Source organism: Pavona decussata, unplaced genomic scaffold (genome assembly GCF_977016875.1).
Source record: "Pavona decussata unplaced genomic scaffold, jaPavDecu1.1 SCAFFOLD_286, whole genome shotgun sequence".
Taxonomy (NCBI): domain Eukaryota; kingdom Metazoa; phylum Cnidaria; class Anthozoa; order Scleractinia; family Agariciidae; genus Pavona; species Pavona decussata.
This window is the reverse complement of record NW_028145687.1, coordinates 1,565,847-1,585,610: the sequence shown is the minus strand read 5'-3', so window position 1 is coordinate 1,585,610 and position 19,764 is coordinate 1,565,847. Positions and strand designations below refer to the sequence as shown.

Here is a 19,764-nt window from a genome sequence, read left to right as displayed (position 1 = left end):
ACGCTCCGAAGATTGTCCGCCATGATTGTGGTAACCAGGCTCCTCTCAATGTCACTTCAAAATGGCGGAAAACATATACAGTTTTGATCGTTTTGATGGCAAATTCTCGCCAAATTCTAGCGTTTTGAACATATAACATTTGGTCATCAAAAACAATGGCTGATGCAGCAGACGACAGTTGCAGTGATCCCTCTTGTTCTTCATGCGCAAAACTTAAGGAGGTTTGTGGAAGTCTTTCGAAAATTATCTTTGGCGTTCGTATGCACATATGAGATAAGACTTACGTTTCGGTGACGTTCTGACATGCATGTGAAAATTGTGAGGCCGAAATATCGAGTAAGTGAACGAAAAGCAAGAAAAATAGGGGAAAAACAGACTCTTTGGAGCGAACAAAACGGAGGGCGATGTTCTGTGATGAAGCCACATGCAAGACTTCAGGCACTTTTGGAGCAAAATGAAAATCAAAGTCAACCTAAAATTCTACATAAGAATCATTGTTCAGCGGATCGATGGTTATGCTGTGTGATGGACGATGGACGGTGCCTACTAATACCGAAGTATTTTTGCGCGGTTTCTGACTGTGCGGGAAAAGCAGATCTGCTATTGGAATCCGGAAAGAAAATTGGGGGTAACCACGCATTTTTTAGAGATAATTTTAAGCAACAATTATTCTAAAATGCCGTAAAATACAAAGCAGTGTATGGCGTTTTTTCCAAATTGAAGATTTATTATCTCTGAAAAATGCATGGTTACCCCGAAATTTTCATTTTGGATACCAAGAGCACTTGCTGAGTTCTGCTTTCTCTGCATAGTTTTAAACCGCTCAAAAATATTACTGTGTTAGCAGGCATGACCCACACGTAAACCGAGTATCTCCAGATGTGCAGAATGTATGCACAGTAGCAAAAGTAGGCACCGTCCTTGAGGACGATACTTGGGTTTCCTATGGGTCGTGCCTGCTAATACAGGAATATTTTGTGTGGTTTAAAACTATAAGGAGAAAACAGAACTTAGCATGTGCTCTTGGTATCCCCCAAAAAATTGGGGATAACCATGCATTTTTCAGAGATAATTAAGCTTTAATTTAGAAAAAAATCCCATACATTGCTTTATATTTTGGCACTTTTTAGAAATATTGTTGCTTAAAATTATCTCTGAAAATGCGTGGTTACCCCCATTTTTCTTTTTGGATTCCAATAGGCCTTGCTAAGATCTACTTTTCCCGCATGGTCATAAACCGCACAAAAATACTTCTTTATTATTAGGCACCGTCCTTAAAACAAATTTAATACAAGCTTAATTATTTGCATCTTACATGTAGGCACTTGAGGCTTCTAAGAGGCAACATTCACTTACTTTAATGACAGTAAAGGAAAAGATTATATCAACAGAGTAAGTATGCACATGAAGTAATATTGAGTAAGTGAATAATGCAAACATGCCTTTCTTATTACAATTTTACCTTGTACGGGAACACAGTTTATATGATTCCAAGAAATCAGGGATCCTTTATTCTCTCTCTCATTATGCTGTATGTACAGTGTAAATACACAGTATGTTGTAAAGTGTTAAAATACCCCCCCCCCCCCTCCAAAAAAAAAAAAAAAAAAAAAAAAAAGAAAAGAAAAGAAAAGAAAACCGGCTCAGATAGTAAAATCCATCTAATAATCAGCCTCCCACCTAGGCTGCATTATACGTAGGTTAAGCCGAAGATCTTCGGCGTGGGTGTCCAAATAACTCGGCGTACTGGTGTACAATTGTGTTCTTTGTTGTAAAGCGGCATAAGACAGTGGTAGTGCCTGTTGTAAGATTACCTCATACGGCAGGGGTGAAGAAAAATTACCTTGGCATTTGAAAAATTCAACCTTCAAATGAACTGTTGTAATCCAAAAGTATCCAGGAGTTCTCTCCCGGTTTAGGATTTAGAGTTTGCAGATAGGGGGAGCGGAGAGTCTGGGAGATGAGGTTAATGTAATAATTGGGTCAGCTTTAGCAGCCTCTTGGCTCAGAACTTCAAAACTCTCAGCATATATTCAGCATAGATGTACATGGAATTTACTCTGGCTTCCCACCCACCTTCTATGGTCCCAGACATGAACCGTAAGGGTTTGCTATCAGGGTCATATTCAAACTGACTTTAATAGTTAACCTCTCCAGTGATAAGCCCATCACACTCAACAAAACTCTAAGAACTTGTTTTCAGTGACTCTTCTCTTTGAGGTTCAATTGAGGGATTTTAGGTATACAAAGTTACACCTGTGGCAGTCGCACACTAATAAGTTATGATCATTGTTATTTTCAGTGAACTGATAAAGAAGTACCAGCAGAAGTGCATTGGTATGTTTATATAGTTTGTTTGTTATTTAAGTTTTTGTAAAGCCAGGGAACTAAATGGGTACAAAATTAATACACTTTTATCTGACATTCTATACTATTGAATAACTTGGGGTTACAAGAAATTAGTTTCAATTGCTGAACATTGATCTCTTTTACCATAACTTTAATTATTCTATCTAGCTAGGTAGTGTGGTTGCTGTTTTGCAATAATCTGGTTGACTAATTTTTGTTTTGCAGTAAGTGTTGTATTCTGCAGTTGCTGATATTGACTCCCAAAATGACACTTATTGAGTGCATGCTTTGTTACTTGTACAATATTGACTATAATGTATAAAGAAGCTCTCTACTTGGTCCTTTCTAGAATCTGACAAACATCTTCAACAGGCTTCGGATTTCACATTGAAGTTAGAGGCAGCTCAACTGTGAGTGAATTTTTCTTTACGATGTATTGCATTGTATTGGGAATTATGATCGATAGCAATCTGGCAATAATCTGAGTGTCATGTATACATGTAGTTGTGCATGTATCTCATTGAAGTTCTTATCCTGCTGTGTTATCCTCTGAACAAACACAACTTCAGGTTTCCAGGGATGTACTGAAAAACCTCAGCAGTCTTGTTAATAAACCCAGCTGGCTCTTTAGCTGGATTGTGCACCTTTGAAATTAGCCTCAAGTATTTTGTTCTGTTGGAATAGACCCTTCTCCAAAATGGTGGCCGAAAAATTCAAATAAGTTAAAATTAAAGATGTGTACAAGCACTAAAAAGAGCACTTTTACTTTAGTAACCCTACAAAGTCTCAGCATATCAGGTGTTATATCAGCTGAGAAAATGTAAGTTGGAAAATGAAAAATTTACAGACGTTTGTATGACTGGGGGTATGAAATACACCCCCAGTCATACAAACGCCGCCAAATTTCATCTTACATTTCCTAAGCTGATGTGACACCTAATATGCTAAAACTTTGCAAGGTTACTAAAGAAAACTAAGGTGTTCTTTCCAATGCTGGTATCAGTTTTTCAGTTCAATTTCAACTCATTCAAATCTGTTGCCGCCATTTTGGAGAAGGGTCTATTTTAGCCGGGTGATAGGATCTCTTTCAGATGGTGAAATTCTCCAGAAGCCAGCTCTTAGTGACATACCTGGGTTTCTCTGACATGTACTATGTTATCCCCAAGCTATTCTGTATACAAATGTCATGAAACAGCTCAGATACATGTAATGTCTTATAGATAAAATAGTTCTAATTGCACAGCCATGATGCTTAATACTAATACCCATTGTATGTGTAATTACTGTTCTGCGAAAACTAATAATTTGTTACTGATGATTTATTTACTGTATCTTTCATTGTTTTGCAGGAAAATAGAAGCTTTGCAGGGTCAACTGGATAGGTCAATGCATTCAACAGAACCGCTACGAAAGGTACTGACAAATGTGTACTTATATATGCAATACTGATCAAATGTACCATCAGTTGACCATCTTGACTTGATCCTCTAAACTTGATTCTCACATCTCGAATGCCGAGACGTTCAAGTTTCAAGACGCTAGGATCAAGAATCGAGAAACAAGGAGCTCTCAAATATGTAAAGTCAAAAACAAGCTGCTCAAAGAAACAACAATAATTTATTATTAGTCTTTTGCACATAAGGTTGAAGGTTGAAAGACTGGAGACTCAATTCTCAAAATTTTTAGGAATTGAGTCTCAAGACATGAGGATCTGTAGATACACGCCAAGCTTAATTTAATCAAGTTTTAAAGAACTAGACCCTTAGGCAGCTAACTCAGTATTGATAAAACAGAGCACTTACTGGTAGCCTATCGGGAGCAAAACGTACAGTTTGTAAACTGCATGTCAGAGAGCTTAGTTGCATTAAAATCAGACAAGTGGTTGTCTCTGATTTTGCTGTTAGTAATAATTTATACAGTATTCTAGATAATTTACATTATCAGTGAGTTAATAAAGAATTTTGAGGGATCAATAGGTACAGCTCTTTCCAAATCTTCTTAATTATAGGTGGATATTAAATGAAATATATTTTTGTTTCAGAATGCAGCAAGACTTCTCCGGGAAAAATCTTTGGCTGATTCAACTATTTCAGAATTAAGAGGAAAAGTACAGAGACTTGAAGTACATATTAGTAATATATGTTTTATATAATTTTATGTTGTTCTGAGGAATAATTTAAACAGCGTCACAGGAAATTACTGCTCAGTAGCTTTCATTTGAATGGTCACACTTTAGGATTTCATCCAGAGACTCAAAAGTTAGAATCACCTTGTACAGCATAATAAACAGCACCACAGAAAAGTACTGCTCAGTAGGTTTCATTTGAATGGTCACACTTTAGGATTTCATCCGCAGACTCAAACGTTAGAGTCACCTTGTACAGCATAATAAACAGCACCACAGGAAAGTGCTGCTCAGTAGCTTTGATTTGAATGGTCACACTTTAGGATTTCATCCACAGACGCAAAAGTCAGAACCACCTTGTACAGCATAATAAACAGCACCACAGGAAAGTACTGCTCAGAAGCTTGCATTTGAATGGTCACACTTTACGATTTCGCCCCCATGATCAAAATTTCTTACTTTGAAAAAAGTCTTATGAAAATCCTGATTAACCCATTACATTTTTTTATTCTTCAGAAATAGCACCTTCTTTTTGGTATAAAGTGTTACTTTCAAATTGACTAGGTTAAAAAAATCTTTGAAAAAAAAAATACTTTAGCTAGAGTGCGTGTATGTATCTGTTGTATACTTTACAGACGTTAAGTTCAGAATTGATGAACACAGCAAAGTTAAAAGATGAACAAGAATGTGCATGGCGACTGGAGAAACAAGTCCAAGCACATGAGGTTCAAAAACAAAAGAAAAGGTTAGAGCAAAAGCTTTGTGGAAAAGTAAAGTTCTCATTATTCAGTCACTGTAGCATTAAACAACTACATGTAACAGAATTACTACCCCCCCCCCCCCCCTCCCCGATGGGCTGTCAGTCCATTGCATGGTCACAATAGGGAGCTTTAGCAATGACGACGGCGGCGGCAACGGAAACGTCACTATTAAAATGAATTCGTGTTTTTTCAAACGTTGTCAACTCTTCTAATTTGGGTCTGCAGATGAATATGGAGAACTGCGTTTGTTTACAAGTGTTTGTTGACTGGTCCAAAAATAAAGTCCAAAACGAAAATAGAGCAAATTTGGAGCAATCGGATTTCTGACCCAAAACGTCCAAAAGGTGGTTCCGGCTGAAACTCTTCAATTGTGTATTTCTAAATTGTGCAATTTTTATTCTCTTTAAACTATGGCTGTTCTTGGTATCTTTTGCAGTCTGGAGAAAAGTTCGGCCACGATTTCCAAGTTACAGGAACAACTCAAGAAAGAGAAAGGTCAGTGTATTACAAATTACAATGACAATTTAGGGCCTCTTCATATGAGCCCAGTAGGCGGGACAAATTTTGTCTTCTGTTCATATGGGAAATTTAATCCCGGTTACCGGCCGAGATAAAAAAATGTCCAAAAGGCCCTCAGAAAACCCGTGGAACCGCGTCCCGACTTGCCAGCGATCTTACAAGCCATGCGCAGTTGAAAATGTTTCGTCACGGACAGTCCCGGTATCCGGGATGGAGTGTTCACATGGGAAAGATTTCCAGCTCAGTTACCGAGATCTCGGTTTTTGCCCGCCTTCTCATATGAACACATCGAAATTTTTGTAAAGAAAAGAGTGGCGAGGCGAGATCTTCGAAACCGAGCCAGCTCGGTCGACCGGGCTCATATGAAGAGGTCCTTAATATATAGCTCCAAAATTCAAAAGTTCTAAGGCACTTTACAAAAGTGAGAACAATTCAATACTAAAACAAGGGTGTTAAAAATATGTACAAAAAAGTGTCGAAATATGTGAAAATGAACTAGATATGAACTAAATTTTCTAATAAAAGGAAACGTTTTAAACTTTTTTGTAAAACAATAAACTGAAGTACAGTGAAACCCCGCTTTACGGACACCCGCTTAACACGGACACTCGTTAGTACTGGCTGTTTCCTTGATCCCGCTCCAAACATTTTCCTTAAAATTAACCCGCTTAACAAAGACACTCTGTAACACGGAAACTTTTTCTGGTCCCAGCGGTATCCGTAATAACAGGATTTGACTATACAGTCCTTATTTCAGTGGGTAAAGAGTTCCATAATTTAGGAGCACAGACAGAGAACGCTCTGTCTCCGTAAATCTTTAAATAAGAGAAAGCAGTAACACTAACTAATAGTTTTGAAGAAGTAGATCTAAGGTTGGGTGCAGGAGTGTACATGTTAATAAGTAGGTCTTGTATATAAACAGGTCAGTGTGTTCTTACTCGTAACAAATTTGGACTGGCTTTTGGTCTATAGTATGTGGTATTTATTCTCGTTACAGATCAGAACAAAGATTTGACCAAATCTCTGACGCAAGCCAACAGAAAGATTACAAAACTTCAGCAACAGCTGGAGAAATCCGAGGTAAAATTTTAGGGGTATTTATCACCTTAAGTAAATAAAATAAATCAACTTTTTTTTAAGAGGGTGACATTAAGCAGTCTGAAAGTGAATACCGAACCTCCCCTTGCGAACACCTCTCGTAAGCGACCACCTCTCTTGAGCGACCACTTTCCAAAAATACCAAACTTTTCCTAGTCAAGTCACTATGAAATTCATACATTCGAACTGCGGAAGAAAGAATGAATGACTGAATGATCATCGCAGTTCTTCAGGATTTCTTTTCGCAATTGCTTAAGTTGCGCATATAACTGCAATGATCATTCACGTGTTCATTACTTAACAGTCTATTACGGCTGACAACTCTGTGCCCTCAGATTCGGATCGAATTGGGATTTGGAAATGTTGCTTTTTGAGAAGAGGGGAAAAGCGGAGAACCAGCGGATAAAATTCTCACGGAGCAAGGACGAGAACCAACAACAAACTCAACCCACATATGACGCCGAGTCCGGTAATCGAACCCGGGCCACATTGGTAGGAGGCGAGTGCTCTCACCACTGCGCCATCCCTGCCTTACTTAACGAGATGTTTTGGAATCAAAGCACTAGCTAACGAAGGGACGATGGCTTGTGTCCCCATTTGTTCGAGAAAGGGAGGGGGGAGGGAGGGGCAATAAAGTTTTAATATTCTGAGACATTTTCCACCCCTCGTTGCCTCAACAAAGTGCCACAACACAGTGAAAGCAAAAGGTATAACTATGACGCTGTTTCATGTGATCTTTTCTTGTTTCTTTTACAACAGGAAGAGGTTGAAAGTGCCAAGCTCGACGCAGAACTGGGTGAGTGTTAAATTGACTGTTTTCCTTGTGAAAGTAGCAAAGCATAATTTTATTTTAGTTTTAATTTTTAGTTGTACTAATTTCTTTTGTTTTTCTTCTAGCAAAAGCTCTTGACTACAACATATCAGGAACAAAGCAGGCGCCCAAACCAAGGTATTGTACTTGTACAAGGAAGTTAGTTTCTAAAGAAACTGCGGTGCTGCGTCGGTGGGGAGTAGAAACGAATGTCTGCATGGTTTATCAACAGAGTTGATAACTGAAGGTAAATTGGCCAACGTAAAGAGATTCGAGTGCTGACGTTTCGTGCGTTAGCCCTTCGTCAGAGCAAATCGACAGAAGGATTCCCTTCGTAGATTCGCTCTGACGAAGAGCTAACGTAAGTTATCAACTCTATTGATAAACCAAACAGTCTTTTCTACTGTACTTGTACGTTCGCTGTCGGCAAAGTAAATGTACTTTGTACTTTGAAGTAACACCATTGGCGACATCTAAGTGTATGAGCATGTTGCGGCTGGGTTTCCTGTACATTGTTCGCGTCTTTTTCAGTCACGTGAATATCGTGCTTGTGTGTTGTTGAAATAATCTGTATTGACGAGTCACTCGAAGTTACGATTAGCTTATTGATTGGTGGCTGCTTTTCGCCGAAATTGTGGAACGCCGAATGTTTGTAACAGGCGGGGGCTGCGATTTATTGAGCGGTCATTAAAGCGTCGGTGAACTTCAGTGAATTGCGTGAATTGGTCCCTACAGAACAAACGTCAATACCAAGCAAGTTTAGACACGACAGTACGCCTGAATCACCTTCATGCTCGGAAATTTTTTTGCCGATCAAGTCACATTTGATACACACATACATGTAGATTGAGTTTTCGAAGGGATGTGTCCACGTATAGGAGCAACTAACAGCGTACTAATGCATAAGTGCTTCGTTTTTCTTCTTACTCGATTTACTAAAAATTGTTAACATTGAGTTGCTTATTCCCTGCAGACAGAAACGTAAAACCGCGCAACTAACTCAGGCGTCCAAAGCCACCAAACAGAGCTCTTCCCCAGTCTCCTATTCAAATCAGCAAGTAGCACATATTATGCGTGAACTCAGAGAGCTATCCGATATTGGACCCGCACTCAGTCCTCTACCGCCCAGCCCCGACAGAGGAGCACTGGGGAGCAGTAGCTCCTCGGAAGGGAGCGTCAGCGAGAGTGAGGATGATGGCGAGGCTAGTGACGATGGAGATAGTGATTCCAGTTTGGGTGATTTGGCGGACATGATTATTGGTGATAACGTTGAGCCTGGTGAATTTGTAACAAGCCCTGCAAGGACAGCTGATGAGAGTCTGGTTGCTGATGAGGATTTTGATAATAAAGGTTCCAGAGACTTTGTGAAGAATAATGGCAATGCGGATGATGGAAAAACGGAGCTTGAAGAATCTTTAACTGAACAGACATCGATAGTATCAGTTGATATTCCACCTGATCATGGGGAAATTGTAGTCAAAAATTTCAAAGACTCGGCGAAGAATAGCAGTAATGCGGATAATAGACAAACAGAACATGAAGAACCTTTAGCCGAAAAGACACCAGATAAGTTGAAAGGTTCTGAAAATATTCCTTTGTCAAACTGCGAGGTTAAGTGTGATTCCGAAAATGAAACCTCAGATGACAAAAATATACTTGAACAAGGTGAAACCGTTCATCTAATGGGCAAGAATTCGCACGATACAGAAAGGAGATTTTCTGATAATGCAAGGGTTGACAAAAAAGATACAGAGGTTTCCAAGACTGTAGAATCCTCTAATGCATCGGAATTTTCCAGTCCCCTGCGGAAAGGAAAGCGTCGAGTGACGTCACCGAAGCTACGCGTTATGACTCGATCCAGGACTAAAGCAATGAAACTCAGTTCCTCGTCTGAGGCTGACAGTGAAAAAGAGACTGGAAGTGATTTGAATTCAAGCCGAGATACTGAGTTAGGAAGCAATGGCGTCGCAAGAAAAGTTAAAAAGTTGCAGGTTGGTGATAGCGAGAATACGGGAAAAGTTGAATGTGAACAACACGTCCAAAGTTCTGATGCTGAGGGTGTCAGCCATAAAAACACTAGTGAGTTTGGTTACCAAGGAGACTCGATCTCAAGCTTACATGTAAACGTAACGAACGAAAACAGTTCAAATGCATTTTCTGAGGAAGTGGATCGTGTTGCTATCAACAGCGATAACAAGAACGAAAACAGCAAAGTTGGTAAGCTTGCTGTTGAAAATGAGCAGAAGCTTTCTTCGTCGTCTGAATCTGGAAATGAAAGTAGTGTCCCAGTTATCATGTTAACGGAACCAAGAGACAATTTTGGTGAAATATCTTCCTCTGACCACAGCATACATAACAACGATAGTATTAAAGCCAGACCCATCAACGACGTAAAAAATGTTGTAACAAATATAATAGACGAACAAACGTCGCCGCATGGCAAAAATGAACCAAGTGTCGGTGAAAACATTTTACAAAACAAGGAAACTGTTTCAGAGCAGAAGGAAGCAACTCTTGAAGAAAACAACAACGAAATCCTCGAACGTTTTGAAGACGTACCAGATCAGTTGGAGATTGACTCAGCTCCTGTTGTTGACACGAATTCATCCGACAAAACTGAGCTTCCTTTGCGAGAAACTCGGGATATTTGCAGTTCCACAATAGAGACAAAGACTGCTGGTGTATCTGTGCCTATAAGTTGTGATTGTGATGAAAATAGTTTACCGGAGCAAAGGCGTTCTCTTAAAGAAACAGAGGTGAAAATTGACTCTGAGTCAGGTGAAGTGTTCGCCAAAGGTTTGTTGAATTGTTCAGACAAAAGTACAAAGTGTGAAAACGCTGGAGTAAGAATGTTGAGTGGTGAAAGTGATGTAAATCGCGATTTAACCACAAGGACGGCAACGACAGCGCCTTCTTCACCAGAAAAGTACAGAGATAAAGGTTCTAAACACAGCGACTTACAGTTAGCGAAAGAGTTTGTAACTCATTCTTCCTCCATAGCAAATGGTGAAGCCCCAACAGTCAATACCTCAACCACGGCCGATGGCCTTAACATCGTAAAGTGCAAAGATGGAAATTCTGGAGACAGTGACTTAGATACCAGAGAAGATGTGCCCTGTAATTATTTTATACCTGAAACCCCTGTAGTTGGTAGCTCAGCTGTGAAGGTTGATGATGACCGTGATGTCATAATGGCATCGTCATCAACATCAACAAGATCCTTAGCGGAAAAATGCAAAGGTGGAAGCTCTGAAGAGAGTAACGTAGTTTTGACAGAATATGCCATTTTTCACCACACCTCTGATGACTTAAGAAAAGGTTACTCAAGTAAAGAGGCAGCCGCTGAGCTATCGAATGTGGAGAATTCCATTTTACAAGACGAGACCTTTGAAATAGAAGCGGAACATTCAATAAACCATGAGGAAAATACCCATAATGATTTTGAGGGAGGTATGCTCTCCGTTATTAGTCAAGAAATCGAGCAGCCTTCGAGTTCCAAGAGAGAAAGAAAGCATTCTATTTTTGAAGGCAGTATTCTCACTTTTAGAGCTCTAATTGATGAACCAGTTCCTTCATCATGTTTCTTAAATGCAGAAAGTGCACTTGACGAGAATGAACCTTTGCAGCCATCATTGTCTTCTGATAAAGCAGATACACTCGCGAGCGCACCAGTGAATTTGGTTCAGCAAGACAGTTTACCGATTCAAGCCTTGATGAGGAACCTAGGCGACCTCATTGGTGAACAGTTCCATACGCTTTCTCCTCTTCCACCTTCTCCTAACCCATCAGATGATGAAGATGACGCATCTCCGATTGGAGACCTTAGCATTGGTGATTTCCCTCCTCTTTCCCCTCTTCCTCCTTCGCCTTGTTCTTTGGCTGGTGAGGTGCACCCAGCTTCTCCCAGCTCTACGAGCGAATACAACAAACAAACGCAGAAAGGTCCCAGTACCACGACGGCAACTAGCAGAACTAGCCATTCTCCACAGGAATGTCACGCTATAGTCAATTATACTGAGTTGTCCTCAAAGAACGTGAAAAGGACATCGTTGGGAGGTGACACGACTTGTGATATTAGAAGACGTGACCATCGAGATAGTTTAGTGAAGAATCGGTCTGCTGAGAGTATAATGAGCATGTTTAGATCGACTCCTACAGGAGAGAGCAAATCGCTAAAGCGCTCTTTGCAACAAACGGTTTCTGAATCAGCAAAAGATATAAATCTTGCTTCTCAGTGCAAGAAAATGAAAACGCAACTAAACGTCAACCAAAGACAAGAAAGCACTGCGTTGTGTAAAGGTGGAAAGACTTCTTCAGGTGTAGTTTCAGTCACATCGCATGGTAATGTTGGCAGTGGTGAGCAAATGATGGCAAAACAGCCGGCAAAAAGTAGCACTAGTGATAAGCCAGTGAGAGCAAAACATGTGAAACAACGAACCAAGAACATTGGCGCAAACGAAGCTGGAATGAACGCTAACAATTCAACAAAAACAGCTGAACGCCAAGACTGCAAATATCGCCCTCTGTTAGTCCGCCCAAAGTTTCTTTCAGAAAAGGATTACGCATTTAAATGCCTTACTCGTTTGCACGAAGACTCGGTGAAATTGAATGTTGTAGTTCAACGGCTCAGCACCATCAAGAATATCTCTTCATGCACGCCACTTACCTCCGCTATAGTGCAGTTTCTGAAAACACGCGAGGATGACATGATGCCTTTAATTTTGGACCAGCTTGGACAATATCAATCTGATAAGGAATTACAGGAATGGAAACCTGTTAAATCTGGTTTTGAGGCGCGGCTGCTGGAAGTCGTTACTCAGCTATCGCGTGGTGATGAGAAATTTGGGAACCTGATTCCTCAGTTGGTAACCCTGTGCTCTCGGAGTTTGATCACAGCATGCCACAGGTCAACAGATGGTGACATTAAAGGGGCTCTGTCTCTTTGGTAAGTAACTTTGAGTCTGACGATGTCATTATTTTCTGATATTCACTCTCATTGCCAGCATATACAGGGCTTCTACTGTATTTGACTATATGTGAGTAGAGGGAGGGGTTTCAACCTACAAATTGCAACACTCACGAACAGAAAAAAAATTATTCACTTAGTTCATAAAAATCTTTTTTTGGCAAAGGCCGCGATTTTTGAGACTTGGCGGACAAACTTCTGCGTCGCAAAGCAATTGTAAGGAAATGCAGGGGAATTGGTATCTTTGCCTCTAATTTCCAAGATGGCGTAGATAACCGTGACAAGGGCTGTTTTGTAGCTCACAAACAAAACCTCTTAACTGCAGATTTTTTTTGTTTGATGTTGATTAAACTAAGAAAGAAAGTGGAAAGCGTTTTCGTTCTCCTTTGGTAGTCAAAGCCGTCATTACTCACGTACCGCGTCCTTCTCATCAACTCTCGCGCTTCGTTGTCACGTGCATCTCCGAATTATGCAGTTTTGTGTCGGTACCTGACCCTGTCAAAATCCACCAAATAAATAAGGAAGGCCTGGACGAGAAACGCTTTGCCAACCGCCGACCGGTTGGCTCAGTTGGTAGAGCACCGGGCTCCCGTGCGGGAGGTCGTGGGTTCAAACCCCGGCCGGACCAACACTCAGGGTCTTTAAATAACTAAGGAGAAAGTGCTGCCTTTGTAATAACATCTGCAAACGGTTAGACTTTCTAGTCTTCTCGGATAAGGACGATAAATCGTAGGTCCCGTCTCACAACCCTTGTTCATGATTACTTTGTGGGACGTTAAGGGACGTAGTTCCCGGTGTTGTGGTCTGGCCTTCTATCTTTCACACTCATGCTTGGGTTAAGTGGGTGGGTGGGTGAGATCGAATATGGACCGATAGCGGCTGCCAGAGGCGCCTTAACATGCTGACGTCCGATCTCACCCCACAGAAATGTAAACCGCCATGAGACTTGGTGATATGTGCGGTATATAAGAATTCATTCATTCATTCATTCATTCATTCATTCATTCATTCATTCATTCATTATAACGTTCTTGTCCAACTTTCTTCTTATTCCTATTAAGCTTTTTCCCTTTCATTGCTTTGCTCAAACTTTAGTGCCAACCTACCTTCTATATTTAAACATTATTTAGTTTTACTCAGCTCGATTAGCTTTTCAGTTATTCTGAGTAAATGTTACCTCTTTTGTATTAATATATTATGTTGTAAATTAAGTTTAACTTTGTTAACATTTTGATTTGTTGTTGTTCAAAATGATACCAGTGAACTGCTCTAATTTACGAAAATATAAATCCATCTCGAAATCTAACAACATTGATAAAGTAAGAAATGGAGTCTAAGAGTTCGTGACCGTTCATGCCCAACTTCACTCATCCTTGTCTGTTATACTCCATAGCCGTGTATTCACAGCTCTGTGTCGACTCAAAGAAGATCTTGGCTGCGTTCGCGTTGTCTGTTATGACGTCATGCGGTCACTGCACCGTCTTCAGGATACAGCCTTGGAGCTCATTGTCGCCATGGTTACGGTATGGCCGGAAATACTGAGATCGTCTCCGGACTGCACGTTTGATGAACAGTTGTCTTTGTCTCGAACTCTGTTGGTTGTGTTGTTGAATTGGGCGGATTCGTTTTCAAGTGCCCTTGGTAACATTCTTCGCGCGTTGTACAGCTTGGGAAGTGACAAGGTTACGGATGAGACAGTCAAAGAGCTTGGATTAGGGATCATGAAAAAGCTGCAAGACGAAAGCTTCAGTAATGTTTGCTTTGATGAAGGTAAGGTCAGCCAGGGAACGCTTGTTATAACATAGATTTACCACTTGATTGTTCTTTACAGTCTTCACTTTTAAAAATAATTACTTTAACTTGGTTTTCGTCCAGTGAGATCATAATACAATATACCTGTATACTTAACTATACCTGTATATACTATATACATTCCAATCCTAGCAGTATGCAGGATATTTGTCCCATGAACCTAGTTTAATGGCCTTAGCTCCCACAAGTCTCCTGTAGCTCAGTGGTAGAGCATCCGAACTAGTAATCGGAAAGTCTTAGGTTGGACTCCTGATAGGAGCACTCGGATTTTTTTCCGAGTATGCCTGTATCACTTATGGATTAATACATCATTCTCATTCATTCACCAGGCTTAACATATTCCATCACATTTATTCCAACAACAACAACAACAACAACAACAACAACAGTAATAATAATAATGATGATGATGATGATGATGATGATGATGATGATGATGATGATGATGATGATAAAAGAAACAGCCAACAACCAATAATAATAACGTCTTTATTTCACAGTATTTGCACTAGGTGGCTCCTCACCTAGTGGCTTGTGGTGAATGTCTGACAGACATTCGGTTGAGCTCTTTTAAAACAAAGTAATTTACCTACAGACTCAAAAAGGTAGAAAAGCGTGGTAAACATAACACTGAAGTTGAAATTGAAGAATTTGTTCAAGAACAACTTTTAATTGATTGGTTGGTCACATGTGAGATTTTATGCTGAGTTTTGCATGTGAGAAGTTAGAACCACCTACCTTTAACAGACACTTAAAGACGGTGCCTACTATTGTTACTGCGCATACGTTCTCTGCATCTCGAGATACTCGGGTTTCGTATGGGTAGTGCTCACTAATACAGGGATATTTTTAAAACTATGCGGACAAAGCAGAACTTAGCTAGTACTCTTGGTATCCTAAAAGAAAATTGGGGTAACCATGCATTTTTCAGAGATAATTAAGCTTCAGTTTAGGAAAAACTGCCATACATTACTTTATATTTTGGCGCTTTTTAGAAATATCATTGCTTAATTATTTCTAAAAAATGCGTGCCTACCCCCAATTTTCTTTTTGGATTCCAATAGCCCTTGCTAAAATCTGCTTTACCCACATGGTCAGAAACCGCGGAAAAATACCTCTGTATTAGTAGGCACCGTCATTAATAGTTGTCCCGGTCCCACGTAAGATGAACGAATGCTAAATTTAAACCTCTCTTAAGCGGAAACTTAAAGGTGTTCGAAGAGATTGCATTCACGGGAGGTTGAAATGCACTGACCCTTTTAAGTCAAACAATTCCCCATTCAAAGTAATGTTGTTATCTGATTTAAGATGGAAACCTGGTGGCTGACAGACATTCGTTTGAGCTCGTCAAGTCGCTCCAGTTACTGTCCTGTGTTCTTGGTTGGCAATGGACCGTGAATAACCTCATCATCGACAACATATGGAGAATACTGGAGACTTGGGGTGGCGGAGTATCTAATGATGAGATGATCTGCAGTAGAGATGTAACTGCTCCGGTAACGGCTCAAAGTGGAATTCTTAAAGCAGATGAAAACAGTTTGACGAGAGGAAAGTCCACTTGTTGCTGTCAAAGATCAAGCGATGAGAATGTCTCTAGAAATTTACCCCGTGTAGGGGTAACCGAGGACAAGGAAGCAAGGGAAAATGCGGAGCAGATAGGTGGCGAAGAAGGACGTGAGATTTGTTCGAGGTGTGGTAAACTGACGCAAGGCAGACTAGCAGAATCACAGATTGTTGTGTGTATTCAACTGTTGGGTATGTTTGTTGTTCGCCTACTTGATGAAGTAAAAAGCCTCTAGACGTGTTTACATCATTATAGAGACTTGTCCTATTTTAAAGTTTCTGTACCAGCTCACTTAAAAGCGAACCTTAACTCCGAAAACAAATGGACGGTAAATTGTTGGAAATAGTGTCTAAATTCTAAATTTTATTTTAAGAAGTAGAAATAACATTCAAGTGTGCTAAAAATTAGATATGATTTTCGCTTTCAATTTCCCGGGCGCGGCCATCCTGGATTTCATGACGTAATTACATTGCTCTATTGTTTCACACAAAAGAACTTCTGCTTACTAACAATAGCGGCAACACAATGACGTCATATAATCCAAAATGGCGGCACCCGGGAGATTTAATTGCGAAAGTAGACGACAATCATATCTAATTTTAAGCACACTTGAATGTTATTTCTACTTCTTAAACTAAAATTTAGCGTCAAGATCACTGCACCTGATGGCGCCCGAAAGATCCGAGACCCGCCACACCCAAACAAACGCAGGGATCAGGAAGCATCCACGCTCTAAGTGCAAATACTGCCGGACCACGCACCTGAACTCAGCCAGCGTCTCCGATCTCCTGGCGCCATCTGGTAGCCTGTTCCACTCGTGAGCCAAAGTAGCGGAACCAATGCAAGCCGTAAGTCGTTGGGCGGACGGCTGGGAGTTTCAGGATTGTGTGACCTCTGAGAGAGTATTCCCTTTTACGAGCTAACTTGCTGAAATTTGTTTTTCAGGGGTCTTTTGCAGGATTGCCATTGAAAACCAGCAAACTGCAGTGCCTGAAATAACGGACGTGTTATGCGGACTAATAGAACAAACATTTAACTCAAAAGGTAGATAATTTTTTCTCTGTAGAGGTTGAGAGGTTACAAATAAGATGCAGTTTAAGCCCAAGCGCATTGTTTTAAACGGGTTTTACCTTTTCATTACCAAGAATTGGTTAAATTTAAATTTGGAGAAAATCCTGGCCAAATATATTTCGGGAAATGCATTACAATCAAACAACACCACCGGGAAATAGTACACAACAGATTTCATCCACAGACTCAACGGCTAGAGCCACCTTATACAGCATAATAAACAGCACCACAGGAAAGTACTGCTGAGTAGCTTTCATTTGAATGGTCACACTTTAGGATTTCATCCACAGACTCAAAAAAATAGAGCCACCTTATACAGCATAATAAACAGCACCACAGGAAAGTACTGCTCAGTAGCTTTCATTTGACTGGTCATACGTTAGGATTTCATCCACAGACTCAAAAGTTAGAATCACCTTATACAGGATAATACACAGCACCACAGGAAAGAACTGCTCAGTAGCTTTCATTTGAATGGTCACACGTTAGGATTTCATCCACAGACTCAAAAAATAGAGCCACCTTATACAGCATAATAAACAGCACCACAGGAAAGTACTGCTCAGTAGCTTTCATTTGAATGGTCACACTTTAGGATTTCATCCACAGACTCAAAAGTTAGAATCACCTTATACAGGATAATACACAGCACCACAGGAAAGAACTGCTCAGTAGCTTTCATTTGAATGGTCACACGTTAGGATTTCATCCACAGACTCAAAAAATAGAGCCACCTTATACAGCATAATAAACAGCACCACAGGAAAGTACTGCTCAGTAGCTTTCATTTGACTGGTCATACGTTAGGATTTCATCCACAGACTCAAAAGCTAGAGCCAGCTTATAAAGCATACTAAACAGCACCACAGAAAGTACTTTCATTTGAATGGTCACACTTTAGGATTTCATCCAGAGACTTGTTCAGGCTTGAACGGGCTTCGAACGGGCTTCGAGCCCATGACCGGCATCGCAGAGGTCATGGGTTCGAACCCCGCTCAAGCCTGAATTTTTTTCAGGTTTTCTTTTCGCAACTGCTTAAGTTGCGTAAATAACTGCAAGGATCTTTCTTGTATTTAATCTTTCACCCGCAGTTCAAATATATGTTTCATTTTTCATCCAAACGCACAGCTCTGAGTTAGAACCAGTCATTATTGCATAACCAAAGAATTGACCTGAGACAAAGTTAAGACATCATAACACGGGTTATTACAATTTTTTTCTTTCCCTCACTATGCTTTTTTTCTTTTCTCCTTAGTAACGTATGCCATCCAGCTAGCTGCAGCAGTTTCTCTTCTCGACCTGTCTCCATGGCAACCAGAAAGAGTGGCCGCTGCTCTCAGCAAGTGGCTCGCGGGTGTAAAAGAGTCTTGCTCTCTCCAGCCTCCCGCCTGCGTAACGCAAGGCCTGTTATGTCTGAAGAGCGTGATGTCAAATTAAACTGAGAAGGGTGCGGTCACGCTTAGTTGACCACGCTTCTTTTGGTTACTGTGAAATGCGTCGACGCAGTTATCTTGCTGAAGCTGCTCCACCACGCTTAGGTCTACTGGTCTGTTTTATGTTTAGTTCAGGAAAACTCACGCAAGAAATCGTGCAACGTCTTTTATGACTGGCCCAAAATCTCGGCTAACTGGCACTTCGTCCAAGTGTTGTTCCAAGGCAGCGAGTAAAATTTCCCCCGCGAGTCAGTTCATAAATCGATGTTTTATCTGGACAGAAATTCCGCAGTTCAGAACTGAACACCAGGCGCACACCGGGCATAAATAGCTGAGCTTACGCAACAGGACGGCTGAGGAAAGGGGACAGTGAAATATCGTTGTGTGACCAACGTGACATCTTAGTACCTTCACATTTTTAGGCGATTTTCGACTAAAACTGGTGTTCTCTCATCTTTGACAACCTGAAAACCACGAGCGGTAGGAATGTTACAATTTAGAGTCATGAATACTTGGCCGTCACGTTGGTCACACAAGGACAATTTGCCGTCCCACCAAATCAGCCGTCCTGTTGCGTAAACTCGCTAATAACTCTAGACTGCGGACAGTCTCTCTTTTGCTCGAAAATCCGCGTGGAAGAACGCAAAAAAAAAAAAAAAACTGAGCGAGGCGCGCGCGCTAGCGGCGAGGCAACGAGTGGTGCGGGAGCCGGAAGGCAAGCGAAAGGAGAGCAGTGTAGTCTCTCTTTTCGTTCGCCTTACGGCGCCCGTGCGGCCCGCGACTTCGCCGCTCACCCCTCGAATATCGTGCTCGCTCAGGTTTTTGCGTTTTTCCTGCGGATTTTCGAGCAAAAGAGGGACTGCTCGCAGTCTAAAATAACTCAAGACTAAAATATGACCTACTTAAAATAAAAAATTGTAAATAAAATTTAGAAAACAATGATAAAGACGAAGTTTAAATGTTTATTGTATAGGAAGAAGAAGGAGAATGGGGGTGCCACTTTTCCTCTCTTGCAGCTCGTAGTTTAATTGCGGAGGAACTTAAGGGTGAGATCGGACGTCAGCATATAGAAGCGCCTCTGGCTGCCGCCTCAGTCCATATATGATCTCACCCCACCCACCCAGACCAATGACGGTTCTAATCAGATGGACCATGACACCAGGAACCCCACGCCCTACTTTTTTCGAACAATGCCAAGGGTTCTTTAACGTCCCGCAGATTATTATTAGGAATAAGTGTTGTGAGACGGGACCTA

The 19,764-nt window shown here is 40.8% G+C and overlaps 1 protein-coding gene across 1 annotated transcript; it reads left to right on the top strand.

The window, feature by feature from the left end:
* The first annotated feature begins 89 nt into the window (after positions 1-89).
* On the top strand, positions 90-19,409 carry LOC146455112 (uncharacterized). The gene is made up of 16 exons (XM_085094704.1): positions 90-221; positions 1,322-1,392; positions 2,303-2,337; positions 2,699-2,759; positions 3,699-3,762; positions 4,391-4,471; positions 5,110-5,219; positions 5,672-5,730; positions 6,752-6,834; positions 7,612-7,648; positions 7,750-7,801; positions 8,637-12,608; positions 14,023-14,399; positions 15,750-16,196; positions 16,951-17,049; positions 18,332-19,409. The coding sequence occupies exons 1-16, from the start codon at positions 156-158 to the stop codon at positions 18,511-18,513; spliced, it is 5,796 nt and encodes a 1,931-aa protein (XP_084950830.1). The 5' UTR covers positions 90-155; the 3' UTR covers positions 18,514-19,409.
* Positions 19,410-19,764: the final 355 nt, after the last annotated feature.

What these genes read in the sequence shown, in the direction of transcription:
- LOC146455112 (XM_085094704.1), top strand. Translation starts at nt 156, where the DNA reads ATGGCTGATGCAGCAGACGACAGTTGCAGTGATCCCTCTTGTTCTTCA. An exon ending in TAATGTTTGCTTTGATGAAG is followed by an intron (nt 14,400 to 15,749) that starts GTAAGGTCAGCC and finishes ATCTGATTTAAG; the next exon opens with ATGGAAACCTGGTGGCTGAC. An exon ending in TGTGTGTATTCAACTGTTGG is followed by an intron (nt 16,197 to 16,950) that starts GTATGTTTGTTG and finishes TTTGTTTTTCAG; the next exon opens with GGGTCTTTTGCAGGATTGCC.